The sequence below is a fragment of the Motacilla alba genome, chromosome 6, assembly GCF_015832195.1.
Source record: "Motacilla alba alba isolate MOTALB_02 chromosome 6, Motacilla_alba_V1.0_pri, whole genome shotgun sequence".
NCBI classification, from domain to species: domain Eukaryota; kingdom Metazoa; phylum Chordata; class Aves; order Passeriformes; family Motacillidae; genus Motacilla; species Motacilla alba.
In genome coordinates, this window is record NC_052021.1 from 13,126,413 (window position 1) to 13,152,754 (window position 26,342).

Below are 26,342 nucleotides of genomic sequence, written 5' to 3' on the forward strand. Positions count from 1 at the left end.
GCTGCTGAGGTCACACAGTTAATTTCCAAGTTAAAAATGTAAGCTTTTATTAGTCACACATGCCCAAACTTATTGGTTTAATAGACATCTAAAATGTACTAATTTGGTATTCATAAATGATAGACGAAATCTCATTATTTTTCCACTAATGGATAATTTTGGGTTAAGGTCTCACGAACTCACCCAATCCAAGCCAGGGGTTGGATGTTAGAGATTTCCCCCTCTCCTTTCTCCAATGGTGTTTTTTTGTTTGGCATAATCTTTTACTCTGGCAAATACTTAGCATGTTATGTTTCATTTCAGTGATAGTCAGTTTTCCCCTCAGTTTGACAGATCTATTATGGTTTGTCCTTATGTTATATTCACATGTGAGAACTTCCTTAAAACATAAAAATAATTCACAAATTCAGAATCATTCAACTCAAACTGCTCTACTGTTATCAAACAGAAGCTGTTCTAGTCAGTGCCAAATGGTGCTTTCCCCTGTGCTGTGTGGTTGTGCAATTTTGTGCAAATGTCCTAGGAAAAAGACAGTGGTGAAATTTTTTCACTGATCACCAGAGGCTGCTCCTATTCAGATGGTTATATTGAGCATGCTGAATTAAACTGTGGTAGTGTGTATTTTTTCCAAACACTTGAAAGGACTGTAAATTTTTGTTTAGTGAAAGTCTTAGTGAGAGCTTTCGCTTGGCCTTGGTGACTTTCATCTCAGCTGCTTGTGGGAAAAGACGTGATACTATTGTGTAAGTTGTATACACCCATTTGAATGCACATTTTATACAATCTGTAGTTAAACTGTGCATAATGCTGGTTTCAGTACTAAAACTAGCCCACAACAACAGACAGTTCAGGGATTTTTCTCTCTTCAGAGTTACTGAGCAAGGAAAGTCTTACTGGTGTTGAAAGCACTTGAGCGTTATGGTAATGGAATTCACCTACAGAGCGAGTCATTAATTCAGTGCTCATCTGCTGTTCTACAGCAAAAATGGCACTCTTAATGTCATTGTTAAAAGTCTGACTAGCCTTACTTAGATGCACATCTCAATAACAATTCTCTTAGTGCAGCAAAATGCAATTGTCAACTGTGCTTTAAATATTCAGTTTGATTCTTTGAAAACTGTAGAAGTAAATAAAATGGAAATCAGTTTATGACATGATGTCTGTCTATCCTTCAGTACTTTAACTGTTTCTTTTGCTTTTGAGATGCCAGCTGTCTCTGGTGAGGTTTTAGCAATCAAAACACTGGTAGTTTCCAGCTAGGAATGCCTATGTGTAGGAGGACTTCTTAGTGGCCACTGATTCAATGCTTCTAGATACCTGATCCATCTGAAAATGTAGTGGCATGAAATTGGATTGTTTTGATGACCCATTCTTCTAATGGGAAGTCTAATTTAAATAATTTTAGAAGAGCAGATGTTATTTTAGAACACTTCTTCATTTGCCTTATATTTTTTATTACAATGCAGTTGAATTCCACACTTCAGATGTACTGTCATTCCGCTTTATAGAATATTGTAGTTTTATCTTCAACATTCTGTAGCACATTGCTATCTTAATGGCATATAACTTTAATGTTCCTTTAAAACTTATGGAGAAGCTGTAAGATGCTTATGTAGCTAAGTTGTCTAAATTATTTTGGTCCTATAAAACCGTTTAAAATATTTGTGATATATTCTTACCCTTTGATGTATTTAACAACATTTTTTTTTAAAACACAAAGTCTGTCTGATTAATAACCTTTTCTCATTTAAGTTCCTTAAACCTATCAGTGCTCCCAGAATCTTGCTTACTTTTGACAGAGCACTGTGCTCATGTGATGGTGTGATATTTTTAATACCACATTTAATATTCTTTGCTAGTACTTACTTGTATGTAATGTGATCTGCCTCCATTTTTCAGAACATTTCTGGTAAGCTCTCTAGGCTTTTAAGATGTCATGACATGTATTCAATTGGAAAGATGAACTATTTCCTTCTGAACTTAACCTACTACAAACAATGGATCTTGTTTTAGGAGCTAAACTCTGCTCTAGTGGAAAGAGATCGAGCGATTTGTGAGAGGAATGAGTTACTGGAAAAATACTGTCATGAAGTGAAGGACAAAGCTGAGGCCCAGAAGGAACTTGATCAAGCTTGCAAGGATATAGAGACAGTGAAGGAAGAAAGAGATGTTGCCAGGAAAGAGAGAACGGAAGCTATCATCCAGAGAGACCATCTGCTAAGGGAATATTATCAAGCCCGTCAGGTATTGCAAATGATGCCTTTAATGATGCCTTTCTCTTTCTTAGCTTAGTTAGGTCAGTAACTTGCAAGACATTAAAAGTCTGGGCACATTAGGAGTCCATCCTCTTTTCCTCAAGTCACTCTAAAATACAAACGTGTGCATGTGTGTTCTTCAAGAGGTACTGACAGAAATTCTTGTTTGGAAGAAATGCAGTTGTGCTTCGTGTGAAGATTGTTTGTAAATATGAATAGGAAAAATTTACATTTTAACCAAATTGTAAGTCAATAAGTCTAATTCATTAGTTTCATTTACGTTCTTGAAATTAACCACACGCAGTTGTTGGCAAGCCCACAGCTTCTCGTGGGCTGTACTGTTGTAGTTGGCTTGTGTTACTGTGCTGCAAGCTTGGAGTTTTCTTTGTGTATTTGTCATACTGTTGTCACCATCTCTCTTTTTCAAAATAGGGAATTTAAGAGGGACAAGTTAATTTAAGAATCAAGTAATTCTTATCTAAAACAAGAAGCATTAAATAAAAACTTTCTTTCAATTCCATTGCTCTTCAGTTTTATTGCTTTGGAATTAAGGGACCTGTATGAATCCCAAGTCTTGGGATTGTTGTTTCAGGGTAAATAATAGGTGTTAATGTGGGAAATGTGTGTTGTCTATCCATACTATATATATATACACTATATGCAGTTGCATATGGTAGTGTATCTTGATTTCTAAGTATGCTTGAAGGTTTTTCCTGTCTGCTAAGCAGATCAAGATTGAAGCACAGAATGTCATCTCTGAAATACGACACATTCACTGATGTTATTTTCAAGTGAGCATTCTTGTTCACGTACTTGTACAAATTTGTATGCTGCTGGATGAAATGCATTACAGCAGGTTTTATCTTTCCTCCCAACCATCCCAAAGTTGCAGCTGAAATAAATTAATACTTTTCATGAAATCTTAAAAAATTTAATCCATCAGGCAACATACAGATAGGAAAAGCTGTTTGTGCATATGTATCTAAAAATTGTGCCTAAAATACTTATCTGTGTTTCTTAATTCCTAGATACAAGATTCTGCTACCCTAGACATAGAAAGAGCAAACAAAGAAATTGAAATGCTTCGGAAGCAATATGAGGCAATGTCACAAGAACTAAAGGAAGCTGTCCAGGAAGCAGAAGTAGCCAAGTGTAGGAGGGATTGGGCCTTTCAAGAGCGGGATAAGATTGTTGCAGAAAGGGAAAGCATACGGTAAACAACTGCTAGATGATACCTGAGTGATCTCTGTAACAACCTGGTGCACAGTTCATGCAGTTCTAGGATAGCTGGATTTTGCCAGCACTTGGTCTGCATTAGCGGTCCTGTGGTGATTTTTTAAAAAATGTTGAGGGCATCTTACAAGATCTTTGTTTTCTGTGCTTTCATAACCAAAATGTCTCTAGTAAATACCCTTAAGTCTAACAGCACTGCTGTGTAGGAACAGCCAATCGTGCAATCTTTTAGGCATGCAATACTAATAATCCTGCTGTAGCTCTAGTCCTGCACATAATTCTTTGCCTGTGGGGACATGCACAAAAAGTATCCAACATATTTGCTACTGAATATATCTAAGGAACTAAGAAAAATACTTAAAGGGGTTTTTCTGCTAGTTTAAAGAAGATAAGGAGAAATAAGATTCTGAAAGGGATGAAGAATTAAGATCTAGCATATGTCATTTTTTTCTTCCTTTTACTTTTTTTATTTTGCAGATAGAAACCTTTTGAAACTGCTCTTTGAAATTTTGCATTAACTATACAATGTGGTAAAACTAGTTTACTTTAATAGGGTTTTAAGTAACTAGATTGAAACCTTTGTCTTTTGAAGGACTTTGTGTGACAACTTAAGGAGGGAGAGAGACCGAGCTGTGAGTGACTTGGCTGAAGCTCTTCGTAACCTGGATGATATGAGAAAGCAGAAAAATGATGCTGTTCGTGAGCTGAAGGAACTGAAGTATGTTAGAGAAACGACCAAACTGCATTAAAGTTTGTGATGAAAATTTTGTTTTGTTAGCTGTGTTCTTAAGAGAGCCATATGTTGTTGCAGCTGTAGGCAGCAGGCGTTCATGTTATTGTGTATGGAAGCATTGCCTATATTTTTAGTTATCATAGAAATTATTATGCTGGACAGTATCTGTTTTATCTTTTTAATGAGACTCATAGTGTAAGCTTTGTGCTATGGAGATACATTTAAGTAATAGTGGTATCCTTTTACTGAAGTCATATTAACTGCAGCTTAGTTCCTCTCAGCTGTTTACTCACTGGTTTATGGGAGAGGTTTTGCCATTGGTATTTCTCGTGCCCTACATAGTGATGAAGCTCATCTGAGGGTAAATTAAATGCTTTCTGGAAAATGTGAGAAACCTAGCTGTGTACTAGTCATGTAAAAATATTGCAAAAAATATAAGACTATGTTAAGACAGTATATAGAAATAGAAAGTCAATTTGATAGCAGACCAAGAATATAGAAAAGACAGAAGCTGAGTGAAATTTTTGAGAGCATGGATTTTTAATTTAGAAAACCAAATATAATATCCATCAAAATCTTAACATTATTTTTCAATTTATTTTAAAGGAGGTTCTCTGTGTCTGCAAGTAATAATTTTCTTTGCCTAGGGAAAAGATGGAAAATCAATTGGAAAAGGAGGCCAGATTTCGTCAACTGATGGCCCATAGTTCCCATGACTCAGCCATAGATACAGATTCTCTGGAATGGGAAACAGAAGTGGTAGAATTTGAAAAAGACAGAGTAAGTAAAATCATATACTGCATTGTCTTGTGTATTGCATAGCTCTGAAGCCAATTATAATCTTTAAATACAAGACAAGATTAAAAATATGGTTTTGGTCGTTTTAGTTCTTTATTGTTTGACAAAAAACTGTGTAGGTGCACATAGAGGCAGCAAGTGCAGTTACAGCTACATGAAAGTAGTTGATAAAACCAAGCTGTTATATACAAGCTTTATAATTTTCTTCATATGCAGTATAAATAAAAGTAGTTCCTACATCTAATGTTGCAGGGTACCCAGGTCCATGTAGTATAGTAGTCTTTAAGTTTGTGATTCACTGCAGATATGGCATCGCTAACGCAGCCAAAACTTGAAATGTGAAGGAAACAGTGATATTAGAGGCCAGTCTTTTACTGGCAACAGCCCTTAAAATCTATGCATAAAATAGTTAATGTTTTACGCTAAGCTATTTCTCCTACTTGTGCACAGATCTGCTGGTTAGAAATTTTAAAGTATTAAAAGTACTTGTTCATGGTGAACATGTATTTTAGGGCAACATTACTGTTCAGTTTGAAAATCGGGGATGAAAGGAGATGCTAATCTCTTGCTTGTCTGTAAAGGAAATTAAATCTCTTTTCTCTTTTGGCGTATTAAGGAAGGTTCTTAAGTTTAGCAATCCAGATAACCTCTACTTATTATCCTAGTAGTATTTTTCTCCATATAATTTAACTTTTTTTCATTGTAGTCTAAAATTTTTTTATTTGCTGCAACAGATGTAATGCTTGTATGCTCTTCTATGTGACATGTTTGGTTGGTACATCCAACCAAAAGTTAATGGTAACTTTTTTGAACACATAAAATACACAGGTAGTCTTCCAGTTTGTGATTCATTTATAAAATCTTGTGTATATACCAGAATTTCTTTGTCATTCCTGAATCACAAACTTTAGTAATTAAATTCTGTCAAATTAAATCCCCTTTATTCTACTGCAGTATTCAGGGGTCATCTTTTTTTATCCTCTTCCCATCTGTCTGTGTTCTGACAGTGCATCCCTACAAAATCACTAATATGTTCCTTTTTGACACAAAAATATCATTAGTATTATTATATTTTGAAATACCTATTGAAAAGATAGAATGAACTAAGTACCAGTGTTGATCCATCAGAACCACCATCTGTGAATTCCTTCTGGAATAATAATTCCCCTTTGACCAAGCTGTTTGAGCACTTCTCATCAGCTCCATCCGTTTTGCTCCTTGCCATCTCCTCTGTTTTAACTGATAACTAATAATTTTGCTTTTCCATTGTCTATTAAATTAGTAAGTCTAGCATGTGATGTGCCTGTGCTAAACAACATTGCAGCATGATGAATTTTCCATTCATGGGCAGTTATTTAGTTTTTCTTTATGTCAAAAATTGCTCTACATGTTTGCATCACTGAGATCAGATACACACACTTTGTCATTTGAATATGTTTCCCTTTTTTAAACATGGGGATTACACTTGCAGCTATCAAATTATAGTAATAATACTGTGCCAACCTTGGTCAAATATAGGGAAAAATCTTTGCTGACCTATCAGCATTTGAATTCCAGGGTCAAGACTATAGAGTTTAATACATTCAAGTTGTTTTATTTTTGCCTAAACTTCACCTGTCTGATTAAACTTGTGTTATATGTAATCACTCAGCTCAAAACTGCGAGAAATAATACTCACTTTTCAGCTCTGATGCTGTGTAATGACACTGTGATCTCTACTTTATCCTTATTTTATGGCAGCCTCATGCTCTTCTCTATGAAATTTTTTTGTCTTATGTAGGAAATTTGCAAGAATCATAAGGATTTTAACTTTTTTTTTCAGCTTTAGCTCAGTTTATTTTCTGGTAAATCTTGATATTTTTGCATGCTTTATCTTCAGCTTTTATTAGGCACCTTTTGTACTCCCTGAAGACATTGTGCTCTTCTGATTTTGAGGGGTTAACTTGAACCATACTTACACATCTGCTTTAGACTCTACTTATTTTTTTCATGTTAGATTTTAAACTTAAAGTACCATCACCCTTCATTACGCTAAGATGGTTGATCCAGTAGACAGCTTCAAGTAGAGTTCTCTAATTTTTAGAAGTGTATTATTTAATGGTGAAAATAGCAATAATAATTCAGTTTGTGGTCAATTGATACCAATTTACTGTTTCTTTGGGTCAGTTTTTTCCTTACAGGGACCTTATTATTTACCAAAGCAAGTACTCCATTAAAATTTCCCTATTTTGTTCAATGACCGATCTCTTAAAGATTTTTGTCGTTTTTTACATCAAGAATGATCTAGTTTGGGTCAGGCTTGGTAGAATATCAACTCTAAGTATATATTTAAAAATGGTCCCCCATAATGTTAGAGCTGTTTTTCCTGTTTATTTCTGGTCTCTCCACAGCAGAGGTCTGCCTGGGTTCGCCACTAACACACAATGCTGCTTCCTTACCTTGGCAATTGTTTTTTCCCCCCTTCTTGAGAAACATGTCCTTGTTTTCTTTCTACACAACCACTATTACACCTTACATCAGATTATATGAGTCTGAATGGGCTTTTTCGCATGTTCAGCTGCTTTTCTGTACCTCTTTGATGAAGTTCCCCATTTGTATTATTTAGGCCTTAATCTGAGAGAGAAGGATCATTCTAATGCCAGAAGACTGATTGATAGAAATGGGAGTTTATATATTTACATATGAAAAAATAAAACCTTACCTGATGCAGGAACACTGTAAATAGAAGTACTGCGAACATGCAGTAATGCCTCTTGGTCACAGACACTGTTTGCCAGTGCAGTAAAATCACTTGTTATTAATATTTACTAGGATGATATGGACTTGAAAGCACTTGGTTTTGATGTGGCAGAAGGTGTGAACGAGCCGTACCTCCCCGGAGACTGTGGGATCTTCGTTACCAAAGTAGACAAAGGAAGTATTGCTGATGGTCGGTTAAGGTAGGCTCTGACTTTGGAAGATACTTGTTGGTTTTTTGATCATAATAAACTAAATCCAAGCATATTGGAAATTGTCATCATTATTTTCATTTTTTGAAGTTCTTTTTTCTTTATCATTTGCCATGTGTATATTATTAATGTTGGTTGGGAAATCACACCGAGAAGACCGATGCCTTAAAAGCATTACAGAAATTAAACACTGTTTGACTCAGCACTCAAAACTCAAAAGAATTTGAAACGTTCTTTTGTTGCACTGTGCCCTGTTTACTCCATTATTATAATCTCCTCTAACCGATATCTGTTAATTTAAATTTTGGGAAAGACAGGAGAGTAAGTTATTTTAGGGAGGGCAAGAGAAAAAGGGAGTAAGCAAGGGACTGTTTGGAACCATCTGCTATTCTTGGTTTTGTTAGAAGCTTTTTAGTAACTCTCTCAGTACAAAGCATTGCTTTTAAACAAGAAGTAGTCATTAGTGATTTAAAGATACGCTTTTCCTGGTGAAGTGCAGACTAGCAGTCCTGGTTTTCATTTAGCTGCCATTTAATGCTTTTTCAGGAATGGATAACTCCAGGTAATGAAGGATGATTTTATTGAGATCAGCTCTGTCGCATGCCTTTTCATGGTACTTTATTCATGTGCTGTGTCCAGCAAAGTGGGCTTATAACTGACCTACCTCATTCTGTGTATCTACCAGAGTGAATGATTGGCTGCTGAAGATAAATGATGTGGATCTTACCAATAAGGATAAAAAGCAAGTTATAAAAGCTGTTCTAAATGGAGGAGGTGTTATTAATATGGTGGTTCGAAGAAGGAAGTCTTTAGGTGGGCGAGTGATAACACCTCTTCACATCAATGTTTCTGGACATAAAGGTAATGAATAAAAAGGAGGGATGTAAATGGCACATGTTTGTTCAGCCAAATAAGGCATGACATAAAGGTACATGTTCTCTGAGCCTTTGCTTAAATCACATTTACATGTTAATGGCCTCCTAGAGGGGAGTTTTCATTAATTTTTAAGCAAACCAAGAATGCTGTTATTCATAATAGCTTCATCTTGTAAGTACAGGTTTTCTTTTTGTTTTTGGGTGGGTTTTAGTTGATTCGTTTTTTAAAGACTTGTCTCTAGCTGGCTGCCTGTTTGGAGTAATCGTGGGAGTGTAAACAAGTCTGTTAAACCCAGCTACCCCATGTTTGTGTGATTATATTAATTTTTGGGATATTCAAAATCCTTGTTTTCCCTGTCTTATTTCTTTGAAGGGGTTTTCAGACATTGAAATTCAGCTAGATTGTTAGTCATATTTCTTTCTTGTGTAGGTAGGTCAGACATGCCATCTGAGCAATATGTTTGAATTGCAGAATCAATTTCTTCTTTATCTATTTCAGATAGTGGGGTCAGTCTAGAAAATGGAGTTTTTGTTGCTGCTGTTGTGCCCGGAAGCCCGGCTGCCAAAGAGGGTTCCCTAACTGTGGGAGATAGAATAATTGCTGTAAGTCTTAAAAATCCATTTGCCTTATTAAATTTTTATTTATTTTGAAGTGTTATCATTGATGCTACTTTTAAGATGCCAAACATTCCAATTAATTTTTACTTTTGCAATATTAAATACTTTTTGTAAATGCACTGGATATTTATTCTAAATTAATGTTTTTGTACGCTGAGTGATGAATATAGTGTGCAGCTTATTTCCCAAGCCCATATGAGAATTTTTGTCGGAAGCATTAGCTTATTCTTCACACTTGGCTTATATATATGTATATATGCACACACAAACACACGCCACACACACGCACACACACACACACATATATATATATAACACACAGACACACACACACACATATATATATATATATATACACACACACACAGATATCTGTCATTCTTATACTGACTAGGAAAGGTCAGTTCCAAAAAGGCATCCCTTCATTGAATGAGAGGTTCTTTGTCTTATAAATGTTGGTACCACAGCTGTCATCTGTTCTGGGGAGGGATTCTGTCCCTGCTGCCATTGCAGCCTTACAGGATGGGTGTGGTTTGTGCACTGTTAGAGCGGAGGTGGTTGCTGTTGGTACAACTGCACAGAGGGTGTAGTGATCTGGTGGTGTCACCCTGTGCCCTGCAGGAGTAGCAGATTGGATTTAGTTGTCCGTTTTCCACTCGTGAAAATGCACAACATCAACCAGATTTCAGTCACATATACATGTGTAGCCTAGTGTTTTCCCTGTTTCAAAGATACTATATCTTAAATCCTCCCTATCTATTACCTTTGATTTACAGATATCTGTTGTGGTTTCTTTTGTCTGCAGATCAATGGCATTGCACTAGATAATAAGTCACTTACTGAATGTGAAGCTCTGCTACGAAACTGTAGGGATTCCCTTACTCTGTCACTTGTGAAGGTGAGTAGCAGAAGCTAAATTTGTAGAATTCTCTTCAACTTATGCTGAAAGATTGTAGTTGTAGAAGGAAGAGTATATGCAAGAAAATGAGTATATCAAAATGGGAAAAAGACAACCATCTGGATGCATTTCTCTGGTGGTATACTTCCTCAACAGTTATTTCCAAAGTAAGGCTCTTGTGCCATCTAGTAGGAAAGGAGACTAACTTATTGTCTTCTTTCCCCTTTGTTTGCTGGTTACATGAAATGAGTGCTACCACAATTTCTTACTGCTTCTTGTGTTTCGCTTCAGAGCTGCAGCACTTTTGTACATGAAAGATAAACTGCCTGCTGACTAAAGAAAGTGAGCTTTTAGTCAGGAAGGGAGACGTGCAGAAAACTGAACTCTTGCTATCATAAAGATTAAGTACAAGGCTTTAATTTTCAGGCTTATTTCAATAAAATAGTTATTCTGTTTTGCTTTTTGAGTTTAGAATCCTGTTACTCTGGGCCTGTTACATGGATTTTGAGTCGTAATTCCAGATCTAGAGAGCCTGAGGTTTTAAGAAGATAAGATGAAATGTTTGAGGGGAAGTGGGCAATGAAAGTTACCTTATTGGCATCACTTATCAGAAGCAGAATGCAGGGCCCTTCACTTTGGAGTTGAGTACTTTTGCCACCATGTGGAGTTGCCCTTTTGGAATTGTTCTGAAAACGTTACAAAATTTTTTCTAACTTCATTTCATCTCCTCTTCTGGGCTTTGAATTGTAAGATATTACTAAGTGCATATTCAGGTATGCATAAATCAAATAGGCTAGGATGTGACTCATACTAAACAGAAATCAGCTACAATAATAAGGTGATCACATGTGGTTTTTGTTTTAGGTTTTTCCTCAGAGTTCATCTTGGAGTGGTCAAAATATATTTGAGAATTTGAAGGATTCAGAAAAAATGTCCAACTGTAGAGTTCATGCATCAGAGATACAGGCACAAAATAAAAGAAATCTGAAACTCAACAGCTCAACCCAGACTGACATTTTCAATCCAGACATCATGGATGGCAAGAAGGAGCAGAGCGATCAGGGCAGCACTTCATTTTGCGATCACAAACCTTTCCCTAGTAACACATTACGAGTTGACTCTCGTAGGAACACAGTGCACAGTTGCCATAGTAATTCAGAACACAGTCTCAGCTCCTTCAGCCCAGAGACATATGGGGACCAAGGCTACGGAGCTGTTGACTTGGACAACAGGAGGCTGCCTTACGAACCAACAGGAGCTGACTGTGTGATGGTTGAGACAGCGTTTGACAAAGGACATGGAACTAAGCATAGTGGAGGTACCTGGCCAAAAGTCATGGTTAATATCTCAGCAACAGAAACAGAAAAGTTCTCTGTGTATAAAAAGCCAAAACAAAGGAAATCTATCTTTGACCCTGATACTTTCAAAAGGCCACCAACTCCTCCCAAACTGGACTACCTTTCCCCTAACCAGGTGACAGGCCATTCACCTCAGCCATCAAAAGCTGAAGTGGCTTCAACTCCTCCAACTCCTCCTAAGAGAAGTGACTCCATCAAATTTAAACATAAACAGCAGGCAAGCTCTGCATCAGAGTCTACAGTAACAACAGGATCACCACCCACCAGCCCAGCCACTGCCCAAGCTCCAGTTTCCTTGGCACTTAAACAGGACTCTGCTACTCTCAAGGGGCGCAGCAGGAGTGCGGGGCATTATTATCGGGAGGAGGGAATTGACTGCACTCACCTATCTTCAAGGAAATCCTGTGAAGATGACATTGGCTTTCAGAGAGTTGAAGAGCCAGAGATCAAAAGACCACGGCCAAAATCAGCTCCTGCTCTGAGGCATAAAATGACCCCTGTGCCCATTCCTAATCCTGCACTTCAGGTAGAACTGTGGAATATTGAAGCACAGAACTAGAAACTTTGAAGTGTATTAGCAGTGTGGTTTTAGGTGCCCAATTATGTACCAGAGCAGGAGAAGGGTAGCCCATCCTCAGAATTCAGGTCCTCTGAACTTAGGCTCAGTTGGCCCTTGGCAGTATCACAAAATACAAAACCAGTGTGTGGAGTTCCAGTATTTAACAGGCAGTGGTGGCCACCAAACAGAACAACAGTGTTCTGCTTGGCTGCCATACCTGGGCTTTTAATGCTGCTTGTTGGAACATCTGGGCTCTGGTATGTTTTTGACAACATGAAAAGACATAAATAAAACCACAAAGCATCAGCTTTAGAAAAACTGAAAATAGGGTTTCTGAAGTTTTACTAAGTCAGATTGGTTGTCCAGATCACTGTACAATGTAATGGACGATGGTGTACCACCCATAATGTTGGGGTTTTTTTAAGTCCTTTGATGTATCAAAATAATTTTGTACATCTTATCTGAAATTCTAAGGGCGTTAGCCCCATTACACTATAAAGATGAACTGTTTATTAGAATATGATGCATGTTCAAAATCAGCACATATTTTGTTAGAATAAACAACCCTGCTGAGAAAATGGTGGGCCATGTCTTGATAGAGTGGATGGAAGAAAAACTTTTTGTGCTCTGGGAAGGACCTATTTAAATGAGTGCATTCTATAAAGTGACATAATCAATAATGCTATTTCAGGTCCTCTGCCTCATATTTGCTCAGCTGGCAGACAGATATTTTTTTTTAATTTTCCAACTGGAAACAGAAGTTTATAGAAATGTTATTTTCTTAATGTAATTACATCATAATGACTTGGAATTTCATATTCTTTTCCCTTGCTTGTTTATGCCTGGGTAATCCCACCCTGTTCACAGAGTTTTAGAAGCAATACTGATGGCAGAGCTGAATTAGAAGTAGTGCAGGATTAGAGCCATATCCTGCAAAAATATTATGTAGGAGAACACCTGGCAGGTTTCTATGCCTTCTTTTTTGTCTGCTTTAATTTTGTTTTGTCTACTTCCATTCCTTATGCATTCTGAAACATTTTTAGGGAAAAGTAGTTATGGAGAGCTTTAGGTCTCTGTGTAAGCACTGCTCAGCAAAAAATGAAAACATAACTCTATTACCAGCACAATCAAAAAAACCATAGTCCATAGTAGCTACTATTAAGAACATTAACTCTGTCCGAGCCAAAACCAGCACAACAAATGATTGAAAAGCATGAGTTGAATTTTGTAGCTGTAATCAGCAGATCTGGTCTGAAGAGCATTATGGCTTGGAGAAAGGTCACAAGAACTGCGCTGCACATAGTGAAGGAGGGCATGGTCTCATATTTTAGCATGTGTGTAGCAACAAAACAAGATCAAGATACTGAACACATTTGAGTAGGGGGTGTTTGCTTTATGTAGAATATCAGGCTGGTCCATTAGCACTGATAGTCCCATTCTTCATTGTAGCGCATTGTCATGGGCATATACACCACCCTGGTTATAATTGTAATATTTGCATAGTGAGTAAAGAGTTGCCAATTGTGACAAGGACGCATGTAGGTGGGGACTTATGCCCATGAGATTTGTTAGCTGGAACAGAGAGGGTGGTTTTGGCACTCACTGTTGAAGAGACCAAAGGGTATATGGGGACATATTGTGCTTGCTTCAATGTGCTGCCCAAGCTGTGTTACAGGTGGCAAGGTAGGTGTTGGTTTGAGGTAAAGAAGAAAATTGAATAATAGAATTACAAATACTTTTTGGTTTGTTTTGTTTTTTCTAAGGTTACTTTATGTGTTTTGTTAATTTTTGGTTTTAGGATTAAGTTAAAACTAGATTATATGATTCCTTTTGATATTTCTTCTCTTTCCCCTATCCACCCAGAAAATAGGCAGAGCTTTGTAACTCTAAAGTTGTTGGCTGGAGGGCACAAGTGATACTGTGCTTCAAAATGTGGGCATCAGTCACTCTGAAATTTTTTTTTGTGGTGGAATTGTCCTTGTCGTTGCAACTACATCACACTGTTTGTTACAGTGGTGCCCAGTCAGCATGCATTCACTCCTGAAGTAGTATTTGTAATAGCAAAATACAGTGTAATTTGAATTTGTAGCCATATATGGGTGTTGTAATTTTGCTTAGATGTGTATATATACAGTTAATTTTCTGTACTTTCATAAGTTGATAAATTTAGGTGTGCTTTAATTCCTGAATAGTAGGTGGAACAATTACTAGTGCAGACATGAAAATGATCAAGTACTGGTTCTAAGAAGGCACCTCTGCCTTTTTGAGTTTTTGTGCTCTCAGTAATTCTTCATTTAATTAAAAAACTGTTATCATAAAAACTTTAAGTACATTTTCAATAATTATTTTTCACTTTTTTCATGCATCAGTCACATATTTTGTGTTGTACATGTCAAATGTGTGAACACCATGTGCTGAGCCCTGCATTTGCAGCTCTCCTGCATCACTGTTAATGTCTGAGCTATTCTCATATGTTCTTAACTCACCAGTGTCTACTTGTTATGTATAGAACAGAAGTTGTGAGGTTGTAAAACCTGAATTGCTTGTTGAAGAGAGATTGCTCCACATGTATCTGGAAATGCAGACTTAATGCTTTCTGGCTTTTTAACCAGATTTTCTGTAGCAAACACTTGTGACAATAGCAGCTGAAATATCCTGTGAAAGCAGAGAAATGTAACTGTATGCTGGATGTTTCATTGATGCAAAAGGTATCGGTTTAATTGCAAATATTGGCCTAAGAAGATTACAAAATAATAAAAAATAGTAACAAAGTAGGATGGAGGAAAAACGGATAGAAGGACATCATTGAAAGACAAATGTCTAAGAAGCACTGTGATGGCACATTCGGGAACAGATACTTGAAGGCTTGATGTTGCTTATTGTTCTACAGTTTGGCTGTTTTACTCTTTTCAATCTCCAACTTCCTGTAATCAAATTTCCATGTTCTTCTAGGTGCAGAAATATGCTCCAGCTAGTGAGGAGCATCTGTCTCCAGAGCTACAGGAATGGGCACCATATTCCCCCAAACGTTCTGCTAGGCACAGCGATGGCTTTGTGCCTGCTGCCTTATACCCTGGCAACATGTCAGCAGGTGAGTGGCAGAGCTCCAGACTGCTTTCTAGGAAGGCCCCAAGGCACTTGTCCACATTGGACAATATTGGGGATTAGTCGTGTTAAGTATGGAAGAAACACGACTCACCAAACCTGTTTCCATGGTCTGTTGTAGTCTGAACATGGTGTGCTCAGCTTTTGGACTGTAAAGAAGTGAAGCCTGATTAAGAATCACTAAGGAAGCTGAGCAACTTGTGGCTGAAGGATTTGTGTTTCATCAGTTTCTGTGCAGAGGAGTTCTCAATACATTAGTGCAGAACAAGGTGTAGCCTGACCTTTAGGAGGAAAAGTAAGATTTTCAGTATTTTTGAAAGTAAATCAAGGTATCCCAGGCTTTAGCTGCTTTATTTCTGAAATTCTTCCAAGGAAAAAAATCTAATATTCAGGAAGTGAAACATGTTCAGTTCTACCTGTTGGAAACATGTGAGGTATCTGATGTTGAGTGCCCAAACTGTGATCTTAATGGAAGTGAAAGATTAAACGTGAGTGTGTTTGAGATATTAAGATACTGAAAAGGGGACTCACAAGAAGTTCAGTATATATCAGTATAATCAGGTGGAACAGAAAACAGCATTTTGTCTCAGTTGATAGAACAGTTTTTGGTATTGAAGTTCGTGTTAGCAGGTTTTGAATTGGCACTGACTAAATTGAGTGTTTAAGGAGGTAATTAGGATGTTGTATGCTAGTTAATTTGTAATAGTCAAGATCCATTTGGTAAATGTGTTTTTAGAGAAATTGCTCAGTCTTTAGTGTCTAGTTTTAGGTTTCAGTTTTCAGCAGTTGTATATTAAATTTCCAGTCAGGTGATACTGATTTTTGAGTTTATCCTCTCTTTTTGTAAAGCCCCAAACTCCTGTAAGTTCTAGAAGTTATGGAAGATTTTATTCTTACTGGAGAGCATGAAGGTAATAATCTGTCTATCTGGAAGAAGGGACAGCTTCAAGCAATGGTGCCCCAATCTGTTGAGAAGACATGCTCAAGAGTAGCTCAGACCAAGAAGCTTTTGCTCTTCTTTGATTTCTTTTACTCTTCTCTTACTTTCTCTCCAAATTGCAGTAGAAATAGTATTAAAAGTATTGTTTCTAACTTTGTAGTTAACTTTTATCTTAGCATGATACTTTTGCACAATAACTAAGTAAAGTCAAACCTACTTTAGACAATATTAGACAATATGAGTCTATGTCTTGAAATGTTTGCTGCTGTGTTCTGTGCTACCAACTCATTTAAGAGGAAATTTTAAGTTAGATTTCGGTTTAGTACTGAAGGATGAATATACTTAAAAAAGCAGCTTGAGTAATTAATTTCAGAAATAAATATTAGAATTTAAAGTCACGATAGAAGTGCCTCTTTGAGGCAACAAAAGAGAGGAACCAGAGTAATATAGCTGCAGTCAGTTCAAGTGCCAAATGAAATCTTGCATGCTGTTTGGATGACTGAATTCTGAAATTCTATTCCTGGTTAAAAAATTTCTGTACTTGAAAACAGAAAATCTTTTATTTACTAGCACATATTAAAATCATATGCTGTGAATGGCTTCATTTTTGGTAATATAATCCACTTTATTACTGACTCATTACAGAATTATAAAGATTTTAAACATGCATGTATTATCAAAAAGGTGTCATATGGTGCTTAATAAAGTATTTGTATACTAATATTTTAGTTTATCATTCATGTAAATAGTAAAATATGTCATTATAAAATATTAGGGTAGATTTTTCATCTGGACTTTATATGCTAATAATGTTGATAAGAGTATGCTTCTATCATTGAAGCAGGGACAGTACCAAGAAGCTTAGCACCGTGTCCTGCAGTGACTGCTGTCATGAGAAATCCCATCTATACTGCCTGGAGCCATAGAGTTCACACCAGCAATTGCCCATCAGTTGCCAGCCAAATATGTCATCAGCATCTGCATCCCAGGTGTTTTTAAATTAATGTCTCCCTAAAATTTTGTTTTCGTTAGGGTAAAATTGCTTCTAGTAGTTTGGTAGAGTGCAGAGGGAAAAGTGCTGCTGTTGTGTGTTATTTTGATCTAGTGGTCTCAAAACCATTATGGCATATAAATTATGTGCCAGTTGCTTTCATGTCTTTCAGTAACTGATGGATCAGGTTTTCCTCTGCCCCACTGACTGACAAAGACAGTAATTTTTTTAATTACTAATTTCTAATTTTTTTTCTTGTCACCGCCAAAACAAACAAAACTTTCTTCTGTTTTATAGTACTTCAAGGCTATTTTTCTTCTGGCTTCTGATAATTCTTAAAATGATGGGACAATGTGAAAGTGGAAATGAGAGAAGTATTCATTTTGTTCAGCACATGGGCTAACCAAAATTTTTTGTTGGCTAGTTTCTGTTTGCTGAGGTTCTTTGCCCAGTTCTAACTGTTGTCCTATTCTGCTTTTCTTTTGCTGTAGTTCCCAGCATCAAGGTCGCCTGAGTTTGGACCTAAGTCATAAACACTCCAATGACTACTCTGAAAATTCACGTACAAGAGCATCTCATGGCTCAAATTCATTGCCATCTAGTGCCAGACTTGGTAACCAGCTTTTCTGATTTATTTTCTGTGGGATTCCTGTATACTGGAGAAAATTATAAATGGAAAACTCCTCAAGTACCCACATTATGGGAGTGTCATGGTTTGCAAAGCCTAAAGGCTTCCAGTGTTCCTTTGCTTCATTTCTTGTGGGTTTATGACTGAAGGTGTCCCTGGAAGTTGCTGTGTTTAATTTGTTCTTTACAGTCTCTTTGAAATGGTCTCTGTGTGTGAGGGATTATCCTTTCCATGCCTGTTACTCTTTAAAAGTATCCATAGAGAGATGGGACACAGGGCCAAAGGCTGAGGTTGAATGAGCTGGTGAGAAGAAAGGAAAGGAGAGAGCCCCTTGAACAAAAAGTCAAGGATGACTAATGGCCAAATGTAAATTGTATTCTTGGAAAACAAAGTATACTTATGTTTAGTTGATTGACATGTAAATATTTTGTTATGCCTAGCCTAATGATACCAAAGCAAATGTATGCTTTAAAGCAGTGACGTATGTTTTAACATTTTAGATTTATTTAAATTTTTAATTATAGTAATAACTAGGGGTTTTATATATGTTTGTGTTCTTGTGTGCCATCAAAGATTGCGTAGAGCACGGTAGCTTTATAAGCACAGCAAAAAGGGGTGTAATAATTTGCAACCAGCATCAGTAATGCTGTATTCATCCAAGCAGAATGTAATCAAAATATTTTAAATGCTCTTTGCTAAGTCCCAAAGGATTCTTAGCAAACAGACATGTTGGATTCTTGCTTGGAGTTGGACTAAAGTTTCATTTCATAGGAAAATACTAAAAATTTTTTCGTACAAGGATGTACAGTGCATATATACTGTGTGGCTGCATTGTGTTGCGTTTATACTGACTGTATAATCAAGATAATTTGCTATAATTTTGATATTCACATTTATTTTCACATCAAAGCTTTTGCCTTGATCATTTAGAGGCCACTTTAATGTTCAGTGAAGAAGTACAATCTAAATGTACTTTTTTGTTAATTGTAGTTGCTTTTACTTTTGTCTTTTTAATTTTTCCCTGTTTTAAAAATAGGTTCTTCGAGTAACTTGCAGTACAGAACAGAACGAATTAAGATCCCTTTAACACCAAGATATCCAAGGTCCATGATGGGCTCTGACAGAGGTGAATTATTTAATACATAATTTTAGTCACACTGTTTTCAGCATAACCAAAAGGAAGCCCTCGCAGTTGTTAAATCAGGTTGTGCCACAGTCCAAGTAGGACAATTTATTAAGGTTAGAAAAATTTGCATTTTGCCAGAGAAATGTTAAAAAAGAAAAGAAGCTTTCACTTAAAGTTTTTTCTTGTAGTTGACTCAAGTACTGGCACACTGAGTAAAAGTGCAGGTGGAAGTAAGAATAAGCCTTGCTCAATGTTTTGTAGTAATTGTTTCTTCTAGAATGATGCCTTGAAAATTTTAACAGTGAGCTGACATGCTTTTTTTTTGTTTGTTTCTTTAAGTCTATTACTTACTTACTGTTGTATCTCTGATTGTAAATTACACTTTGAAATGCAGTTAAAGTATTTCAGTACTTTGCTCAAAATTGCTTAGTGGAAGATGTTTAAAGACAGGCAGTAGTTGAAGTGCTGTAGAATCAGGAGTTGGCTGACAGCAATCAGCAACTCTTTGCTGCCATCATTGCTCAAATGTTCTGCAGCCTTAATGTATTGTGTGCAGTGCTTTTCCTAGCTGGGCCAATACAGTTCTGAAAAATAGCTTTGATTTGTGATAACTAATTTGAGGTTTATTTTCTGTGGCTTTTCGAAGAGAGCAAACTGTCAGGGCACTTGCTCTGTAGGTTACTTAGGAAGGGTACAACCAGGATAAAGAAGCAATCTAAGTCATGTCAAGCTTGTTAGAAATTTCAGAGCTTTCCTGTCTCTGTAGGATGCATGCTTGACTTGTGTTGTCTTTTTCAGGTGTCACATAATGTACCTCCTATGTAAAGAGAAGGGCTGCACATAAATATTTCATTTGAAAACAAACCTACAAATTAGACTTTTATTTTGCTTCTTTCCTGTCTTTTATTGTTTTTTAACATGCTTTTCAGACATTCTCATGGTTTAGCTTGTCTGTAACCTTATCTCCTGTTGAAAATGGCAGTAATTGTTTGCACTTGGAGAGGGCAGGTTTAACACAGAGTCATAAAGGGCAGTAAGTTTGCACTGTCTGAAATGAGTTACCTGGTCTTCCTAAGCCCCTTACATTACTAATAGATAGTGAGTAGTCACTCCTCTTGTCTCAGATGTGTGTGGTGTCTTCCACTGTGTCTGGGTAGATCTGCCAACTATGACAGATGCAGGACACTAAAACTCAACTGTTGCCTCTTCCTAGGCTCCTTGTCACACTCAGAATGTAGCAGTCCCAGCTTGATAACTCCTCCCCAGTCACCTCTTAACTTGGAAACATCCTCCTTCACCAGCAGCCAGTCTCAGAACTCCCTTTCTACGTTACCTAGGATTTCCATTAGCCCTGTATCTGTCGGAGAACGTAGAAAAGATAGGTAAGGTTCCCACATTTTTTGTTCATAATACCAATGTGTCTGAGGAATTTTGTGTGTTTGTTTATTAGTCTGAAGGAATGTGAACATTTAATTTAAATGAAAAATATGGAGATGCAGAGGTGTATCTCAGGTCCTGTTGTTGAATGTTTTTTTCTTTAGAAAGTGTGTAAGAGATCTTTTTGTGGATTTTAAGAGTAGATGATTTCATAAAGGTTTTGTTTCTTCGATGTTAGACTAATGATAACACCAAGTAAGAGCAGTTTCAATTGGAATATACCCTTTCAGTTCAGCTACCTCACATGCTTATTTATGATAGCCTTGTTCTGTACTCTAGAAATCTAAACAAAATTAAGACCTAGTAACATGTAATAGTCAAATATCAGGTGCCTTAGCATTGCAGAATATGTGCTCCAATCACTCTGCCTCGTTTCCATATAACCAGATAACATTAAAAATTGAGCACATAACTGTGGAAGAAAAGCACAGATGCAGTTTTACTGCGAACAGTACAGAACATGTACAGATTTAATCCACTGCTCTGACTGATCCCTTTGGCTGTACCTGCACCACTGCTAGTAATAGCATTCAGTCTATGTGTAGGTGCTTGCAGAATTGGAATATAAAGTGATAGCTTTCTTAAAAACCTGTGCTTTGTGTTTAATGACCTTATATTTCACGATGAATATTTCCAAGATACAGTGCTTATAGTATCAGCCTTGGACATCTGTTTTCATTTTATCATGATCTGGCTAGACTGAATATATGAAAAGGTTTATGCAAATTCAGAGCATAGAACAGTAAGACACAAATGTGAATCAGACTTTTATTTCCAACAAGGCAGCTAAATGCCATTCTGGCAGTGTAAAGGAGCTCTGGTGTTTTGAAATAGATTGGATCTATGTCAACTTCAAGACCCCTTTGTATGCTTAATTTATGTAAAAACACTGACCATAAAAATGTGAATGATAAAATTATGAGGATGTTCTGTATTTTAACTTTTCTGGTGGTAATAAAAAGTTGTTCATAAAATGTTACATGAAACTTTTGTCTTGTTTGAAGAATTGGTGACTAAGTTATTGTAGCAATTATAGAATGTCTTGTATACATAGAACAGTGTTATTTTAGAAGGAAACATAAGGAGGTTTTTGTGAACTTACATTCTTTCTTCAGTGTGACACTTGTACTACATGTATTCAACTTGTGTTCTTGTATAAATGTTTCTCTGGTTGTCACCTGCAAATTCCGAGTGTCTTTTCTCTTTCTCATGACTAATGATGTGAGTGTTCAGCTGAACAAGCTGAGGTTTTGGCAGTCTGTATCTCTGTGTCTTTGAGCACAAGATACCTGTTCTGATCTCTGGGAAATAACAATTTTTGTTAATGTTGATCGTATTATTGAAGTACATCCAGGTTCCAGCCCCATCACTCTTGCTGTGTGCTTCTGTATAAACCATAATCTGAATTGACTTTCTAAAAAGAGGATAATTCTAAGGTTTGGTGGTGGGTTTTCAAAACAAACTATTAAACTGTTCTCAGTTTAGGAAAGTAGCTAATTAAATCTATCCGAAGAAATGTTTAAATTTTGGGGGGTTTTGTAAGCTTTCTGTTTCCCACAAAATACAAATAATTCACGTGGCCTTTCCCCAGATAAAATTAATAATTATATAGATTAAAAAAATTCAATGTTTGTTTGTTCTGTTGATTTTAATTTAACTGAGAATTAAAAGATGTCATGAATAATGACTTTTTTTCTCTACTTCATGTCGAGTGATTCTGGCACGCAGTCTGAATACTATAGAGAAGTGTTTCACTTGATTTTGATAAAACTGCTTATCAAATAAAACACCTTTTTAATATTATCCTTTTTTCTTTTACTTTATTAGTGCTTTGCTGTACAGGCATAGTTATCTGTCATTCTGTTCTTACTAGAATTCTTAGATACGTCTGTATAGGTTTGATTTCTTCTTACTCCAATTCAAATTAAAAATGGGTGTGATAGATGATAAAAGCAGAAAGGTACAATAAAAAAAGCTCCGAAAGATGCAGTTTTAAATGTGGAAATAGACCTTGGTGAATTTTGTGACCAGAAAAAACTTCATGTAATATTGCTTACATGTTCATAAGTGAGTGAAAAAATAATCAGTTTTCTGCAAGTTATCAGAATTTAGTTAATCTAGGTTACATGCAAAAAATGTGAGCATCAGAATAAGTTCACTATGTGGGTAAGCAATTGCTGAGGGCATTACTTAATGGTGATGTAAGATGGCTGAGTTCCAGACTTGCATTCATGTCAGCAGCCAACAGTTTTTATCTCATATGCATTAATAAGCTGGTAAACTATTATGCCTCTGCTGCAGAAGGCTACTAAAACGATCTCTTCAAAGACTGGCAGTATGCATAGTTATGAAACAATGTCCCCTTCCTTCTGTCCCTAGCCCCAAATCCTGCTTTTCCCAAAAATACTGTTCCTCAGCCTCACTCTAGTGATAATGCATGAAGTCCAATTAACTCTTCTGGTTTCTGAAAAGCACAATAAAATAATTTAAGCAGTTGGCACAATTTAGAGAACATCTATATGGCATAATGAAATGCTAGGAAAGAAAACATTCAAATTAATGCATGTCAAATGCAGTATAGTAGTATTAAAATAAAAAAAACCCACCACACCTGGTCCCTATGCTGTTTCATTCATGAGCTCAGCTATTAATGCCTGGTGATGCCTTTTGCTGTGTAGACATTTTTAAGTTTATACAAGTGAAAACCAGAACTTTTTAGAAGTCTAGTGTTGGTTTATGCACATCAAAGATGGACCAGCCTCATTTTTACAGGTGGATACATCCCAAATATGGGGGTAGCAAAGGGGAATGTATCAGGGTATTCTCTTGAATAAGCCTTTTTCTTGTTACACTGACTAGTGTCTTACTACTGTTTGTCTTGTTCTAAGTGTTCTTGTCTTCTCAAATCTTCTGCATCTTTCAGATATCTGTTCCGTAATAGGTCTTTTCTGAGAATCCCTGTGGCTCCTAGGCCTAGGTTCTCATCACTAAGGAGTTTGAGGTTGGCTTGATCTAAGGTTGTCCTTCTCGAGCAGTATTGCGCACTTTGTGCTTTTTTTATGTTTGGATAATTGCCCTGAGGAGAATTTGCATGGTAATTGTAATGCTGCCATGCAAACTGCTGTCTTAATGGCTTGAGTTTGCAACTGCTTAATTATCATTACTAATTTGTGTTTCCCAGCATACAAATATGAAATATTATATTTGTGCTTTGTTGTCCTTTGGTTTACCACCTTACTATTCATTATGTTTATTTTCACTGGCAATGAAGATTCCCAGCATTTGTATTTGTAACATACCCTTCTGGAATATGGTTTGACAATGACATATTATATACAGTGGTTCAATTACTTTCATATAATATGCATCTGGACGCTTCTTTTCTATAAACTTCATGACCATTCTATTTATAAATCATATTTACCATCATTTTTGGAGCAGTCATGTACCTGATGTACACTTACTTCTGCCACTGTACATTGCATGGTATTAAAGGAATGCATTTAAGATCATTGACAATTAGTGGGGCTTTCTAAATAACTGTTCAAAGCTGTTTTATTATTACAGTTCAGACAGGCATAAATATTGCATGTAACTTTAGTATTGTGGTGGTTCAAGTGTAATTTTTTCCAACTCCATTTTAAATTTCTCTTTAAAAGGCCCTACATGGAAGAGCCACGCCATGTTAAAGTGCAGAAGGGCTCTGAGCCACTCGGGATTTCCATTGTGAGCGGAGAAAATGGTGGAATATTTGTTTCTAAAGTAACAGGTGGGAGCATTGCCCATCAAGCTGGCCTTGAATATGGTGATCAGTTACTGGAGGTAATTGTTTGCTTCCTATTGCTAAGGTTTAGTAAATCAGTTTGTATGACTGCAGCCATAACTGCCTTCTCCAAAACAGCTATATTGTGAAACCTTGTGCACTCTGAGATGTAGCAAAGGGTACACTCTATTGTGGTAGTCCATAATTGTGATTGTTGTGACATTTTCAGGCTTTATCATAAAAATAATGTCTTTTGATAGTATATATCTGCATCTTGTCTTATATAGATGGAATTAAATTCTAAGCTAGTTAGTTTCAGTACTTAAAACAAAATAGTCCCAGTCCTGTACTCTGCCTGGTAAGCAGCTGGCTTCTACCAAGTTTCATGCTGTTGTTGCTGTGCCATATTCTTAGCTAAGATACCTGGTTAAAAAATTACTTATGTAGGCTCAATGATGCTTCTGCCTACTGTGTTAAACACATGGAGTAGCGTTTTGTGAAGTACAGAACTGCTTTGCAAATGTAACATCATGTTAAAGCACCTTCTGTTGCACAGTGTGTTTCTGATACTAAAATAGACCTGAATAGATCTGAATTTATCCTTAAATTCTCAATTTACTCATATTGGTGATCTGAACCAACTTGTATTTAATCAGTGGTATCAAATCATAGCACAGTTCAGGATATGTATGTCTTTTAACAGTGAAAGTATTGTTGAACTCGTTGTCAGGTTACAAAATACTTGAAAATTATGATGATTGCTTCCAAGGAGTAAACCCTAGGAGTCACTGTATAGCAATATTTTCATTCTTCTGTTTTCTCCTGCGGGAATAAATGAGCATTTAGACATTACACTAATTAGGACACTAAAAGGATAAACTTTCTGGTTTCCATTTGAAAACTTGACATTCTGGTTTGTGCAATTTTTCCTTAGTTTAATGGAATAAATTTGAGAAACGCTACAGAGCAACAGGCTCGACTAATCATTGGGCAGCAGTGTGACACCATCACTATTCTGGCTCAGTATAACCCACACATGTATCAGCTTGGCAATCACTCACGGTCAAGGTAAGGCTGGCTAGACCTGGAAAAAGACAGCTCTCCTGTCCACATGATTATTTAGCTAGTAGCCGACCTCTGTACACTTAATACGTTTGCAAACATGAGCACGTGTGCTGCTAAGTGTGATTGCTTTGTGAAATAATGTGTGAATATTATGTTTGTCAAAAGATGAATACTTGATGCATCTAAATATACTTTCTCTTCTATTTGGGCATAATCCCTAAATATACTAACATAAAATTCAAGATGACTTCTTCCTAGGATTATGAAATTTTAATACTTCAAGTATTTTTTACTTTTTTTTTCTAAAATCACAATTCCCAATATTAATTAGAGAAGGCAAATGACCTGGTGAAGTTACCCATCCTGTTTTGATGCATGATCCCACTTCAAAACAGAGCTTTGTCTTTCTCATAGACTTATGGTGAACATATGTTTTTTTGCATGCCCATTTGTGTTATAGGGTTTGGGTTTTATCTCCCTTACTCTAAAATTGACTTACAGCCAAATTAAAAATTTTGAGTGGAAAATATTTGGCATTAACCCACCAGTCTTTTCTTCTTTTTTTTTTTTCCCTGTCATAGTTCCCGCTTAGAACCTGTGAGTAATCATTCCACCCCTCAAGGCAGCGGAGCTGCAACGCCTGACAATCATTCCGTAATCGACACTGTGAGTGAGCAGGACGAAGGGACAATGACACCCCCATCCAAACAAACCACTCCAACTACAAGTCCCCGGAATTCCTTAAGGTAGAGAGTGAAACTTGTGTCTTGAAGGAAAATAAATGGTCAGGGTGGATATGAAGGGTATTAAATCAGGAAGTGTACCTCTGTGAATGCTGTGTCTGGTTGAAATAAGTCAGCAGACAAGTTAAGTGGACCCCAGGATAGAAATGTACATGTTTTCAGACTGCCTCTGAAACATGAGGCCTGCAAGGAGTGAAGAAAGCTTTCTGCAAGATTGGTTTAGTTGGAAAGGTGATGTTTGTTGTTTAAGACTCTGCCTGTAGGTGACC

At 36.6% G+C, this 26,342-nt stretch overlaps 1 protein-coding gene across 5 annotated transcripts in view; it reads left to right on the plus strand.

Annotated features, from left to right (window-relative positions):
• DLG5 (discs large MAGUK scaffold protein 5) overlaps positions 1-26,342 on the plus strand; it is a 98,053-nt gene that overhangs the window by 61,240 nt on the left and 10,471 nt on the right. For 2 of the 5 annotated variants that reach the window (XM_038140192.1, XM_038140197.1), the window contains exons 8-25: positions 2,014-2,244; positions 3,284-3,468; positions 4,081-4,206; positions 4,869-5,001; positions 7,831-7,958; positions 8,653-8,828; positions 9,342-9,445; positions 10,266-10,358; positions 11,223-12,242; positions 15,228-15,366; positions 17,162-17,309; positions 17,803-17,924; positions 18,976-19,065; positions 20,279-20,447; positions 23,426-23,503; positions 24,162-24,324; positions 25,200-25,333; positions 25,912-26,076. In XM_038140192.1, coding sequence (XP_037996120.1) covers positions 2,014-2,244; positions 3,284-3,468; positions 4,081-4,206; positions 4,869-5,001; positions 7,831-7,958; positions 8,653-8,828; positions 9,342-9,445; positions 10,266-10,358; positions 11,223-12,242; positions 15,228-15,366; positions 17,162-17,309; positions 17,803-17,924; positions 18,976-19,065; positions 20,279-20,447; positions 23,426-23,503; positions 24,162-24,324; positions 25,200-25,333; positions 25,912-26,076 — 3,404 coding nt within the window. The remainder of the gene's footprint in view (positions 1-2,013; positions 2,245-3,283; positions 3,469-4,080; positions 4,207-4,868; positions 5,002-7,830; positions 7,959-8,652; positions 8,829-9,341; positions 9,446-10,265; positions 10,359-11,222; positions 12,243-15,227; positions 15,367-17,161; positions 17,310-17,802; positions 17,925-18,975; positions 19,066-20,278; positions 20,448-23,425; positions 23,504-24,161; positions 24,325-25,199; positions 25,334-25,911; positions 26,077-26,342) is intronic. The other 3 variants (XM_038140193.1, XM_038140194.1, XM_038140195.1) reach the window with 3 other exon arrangements.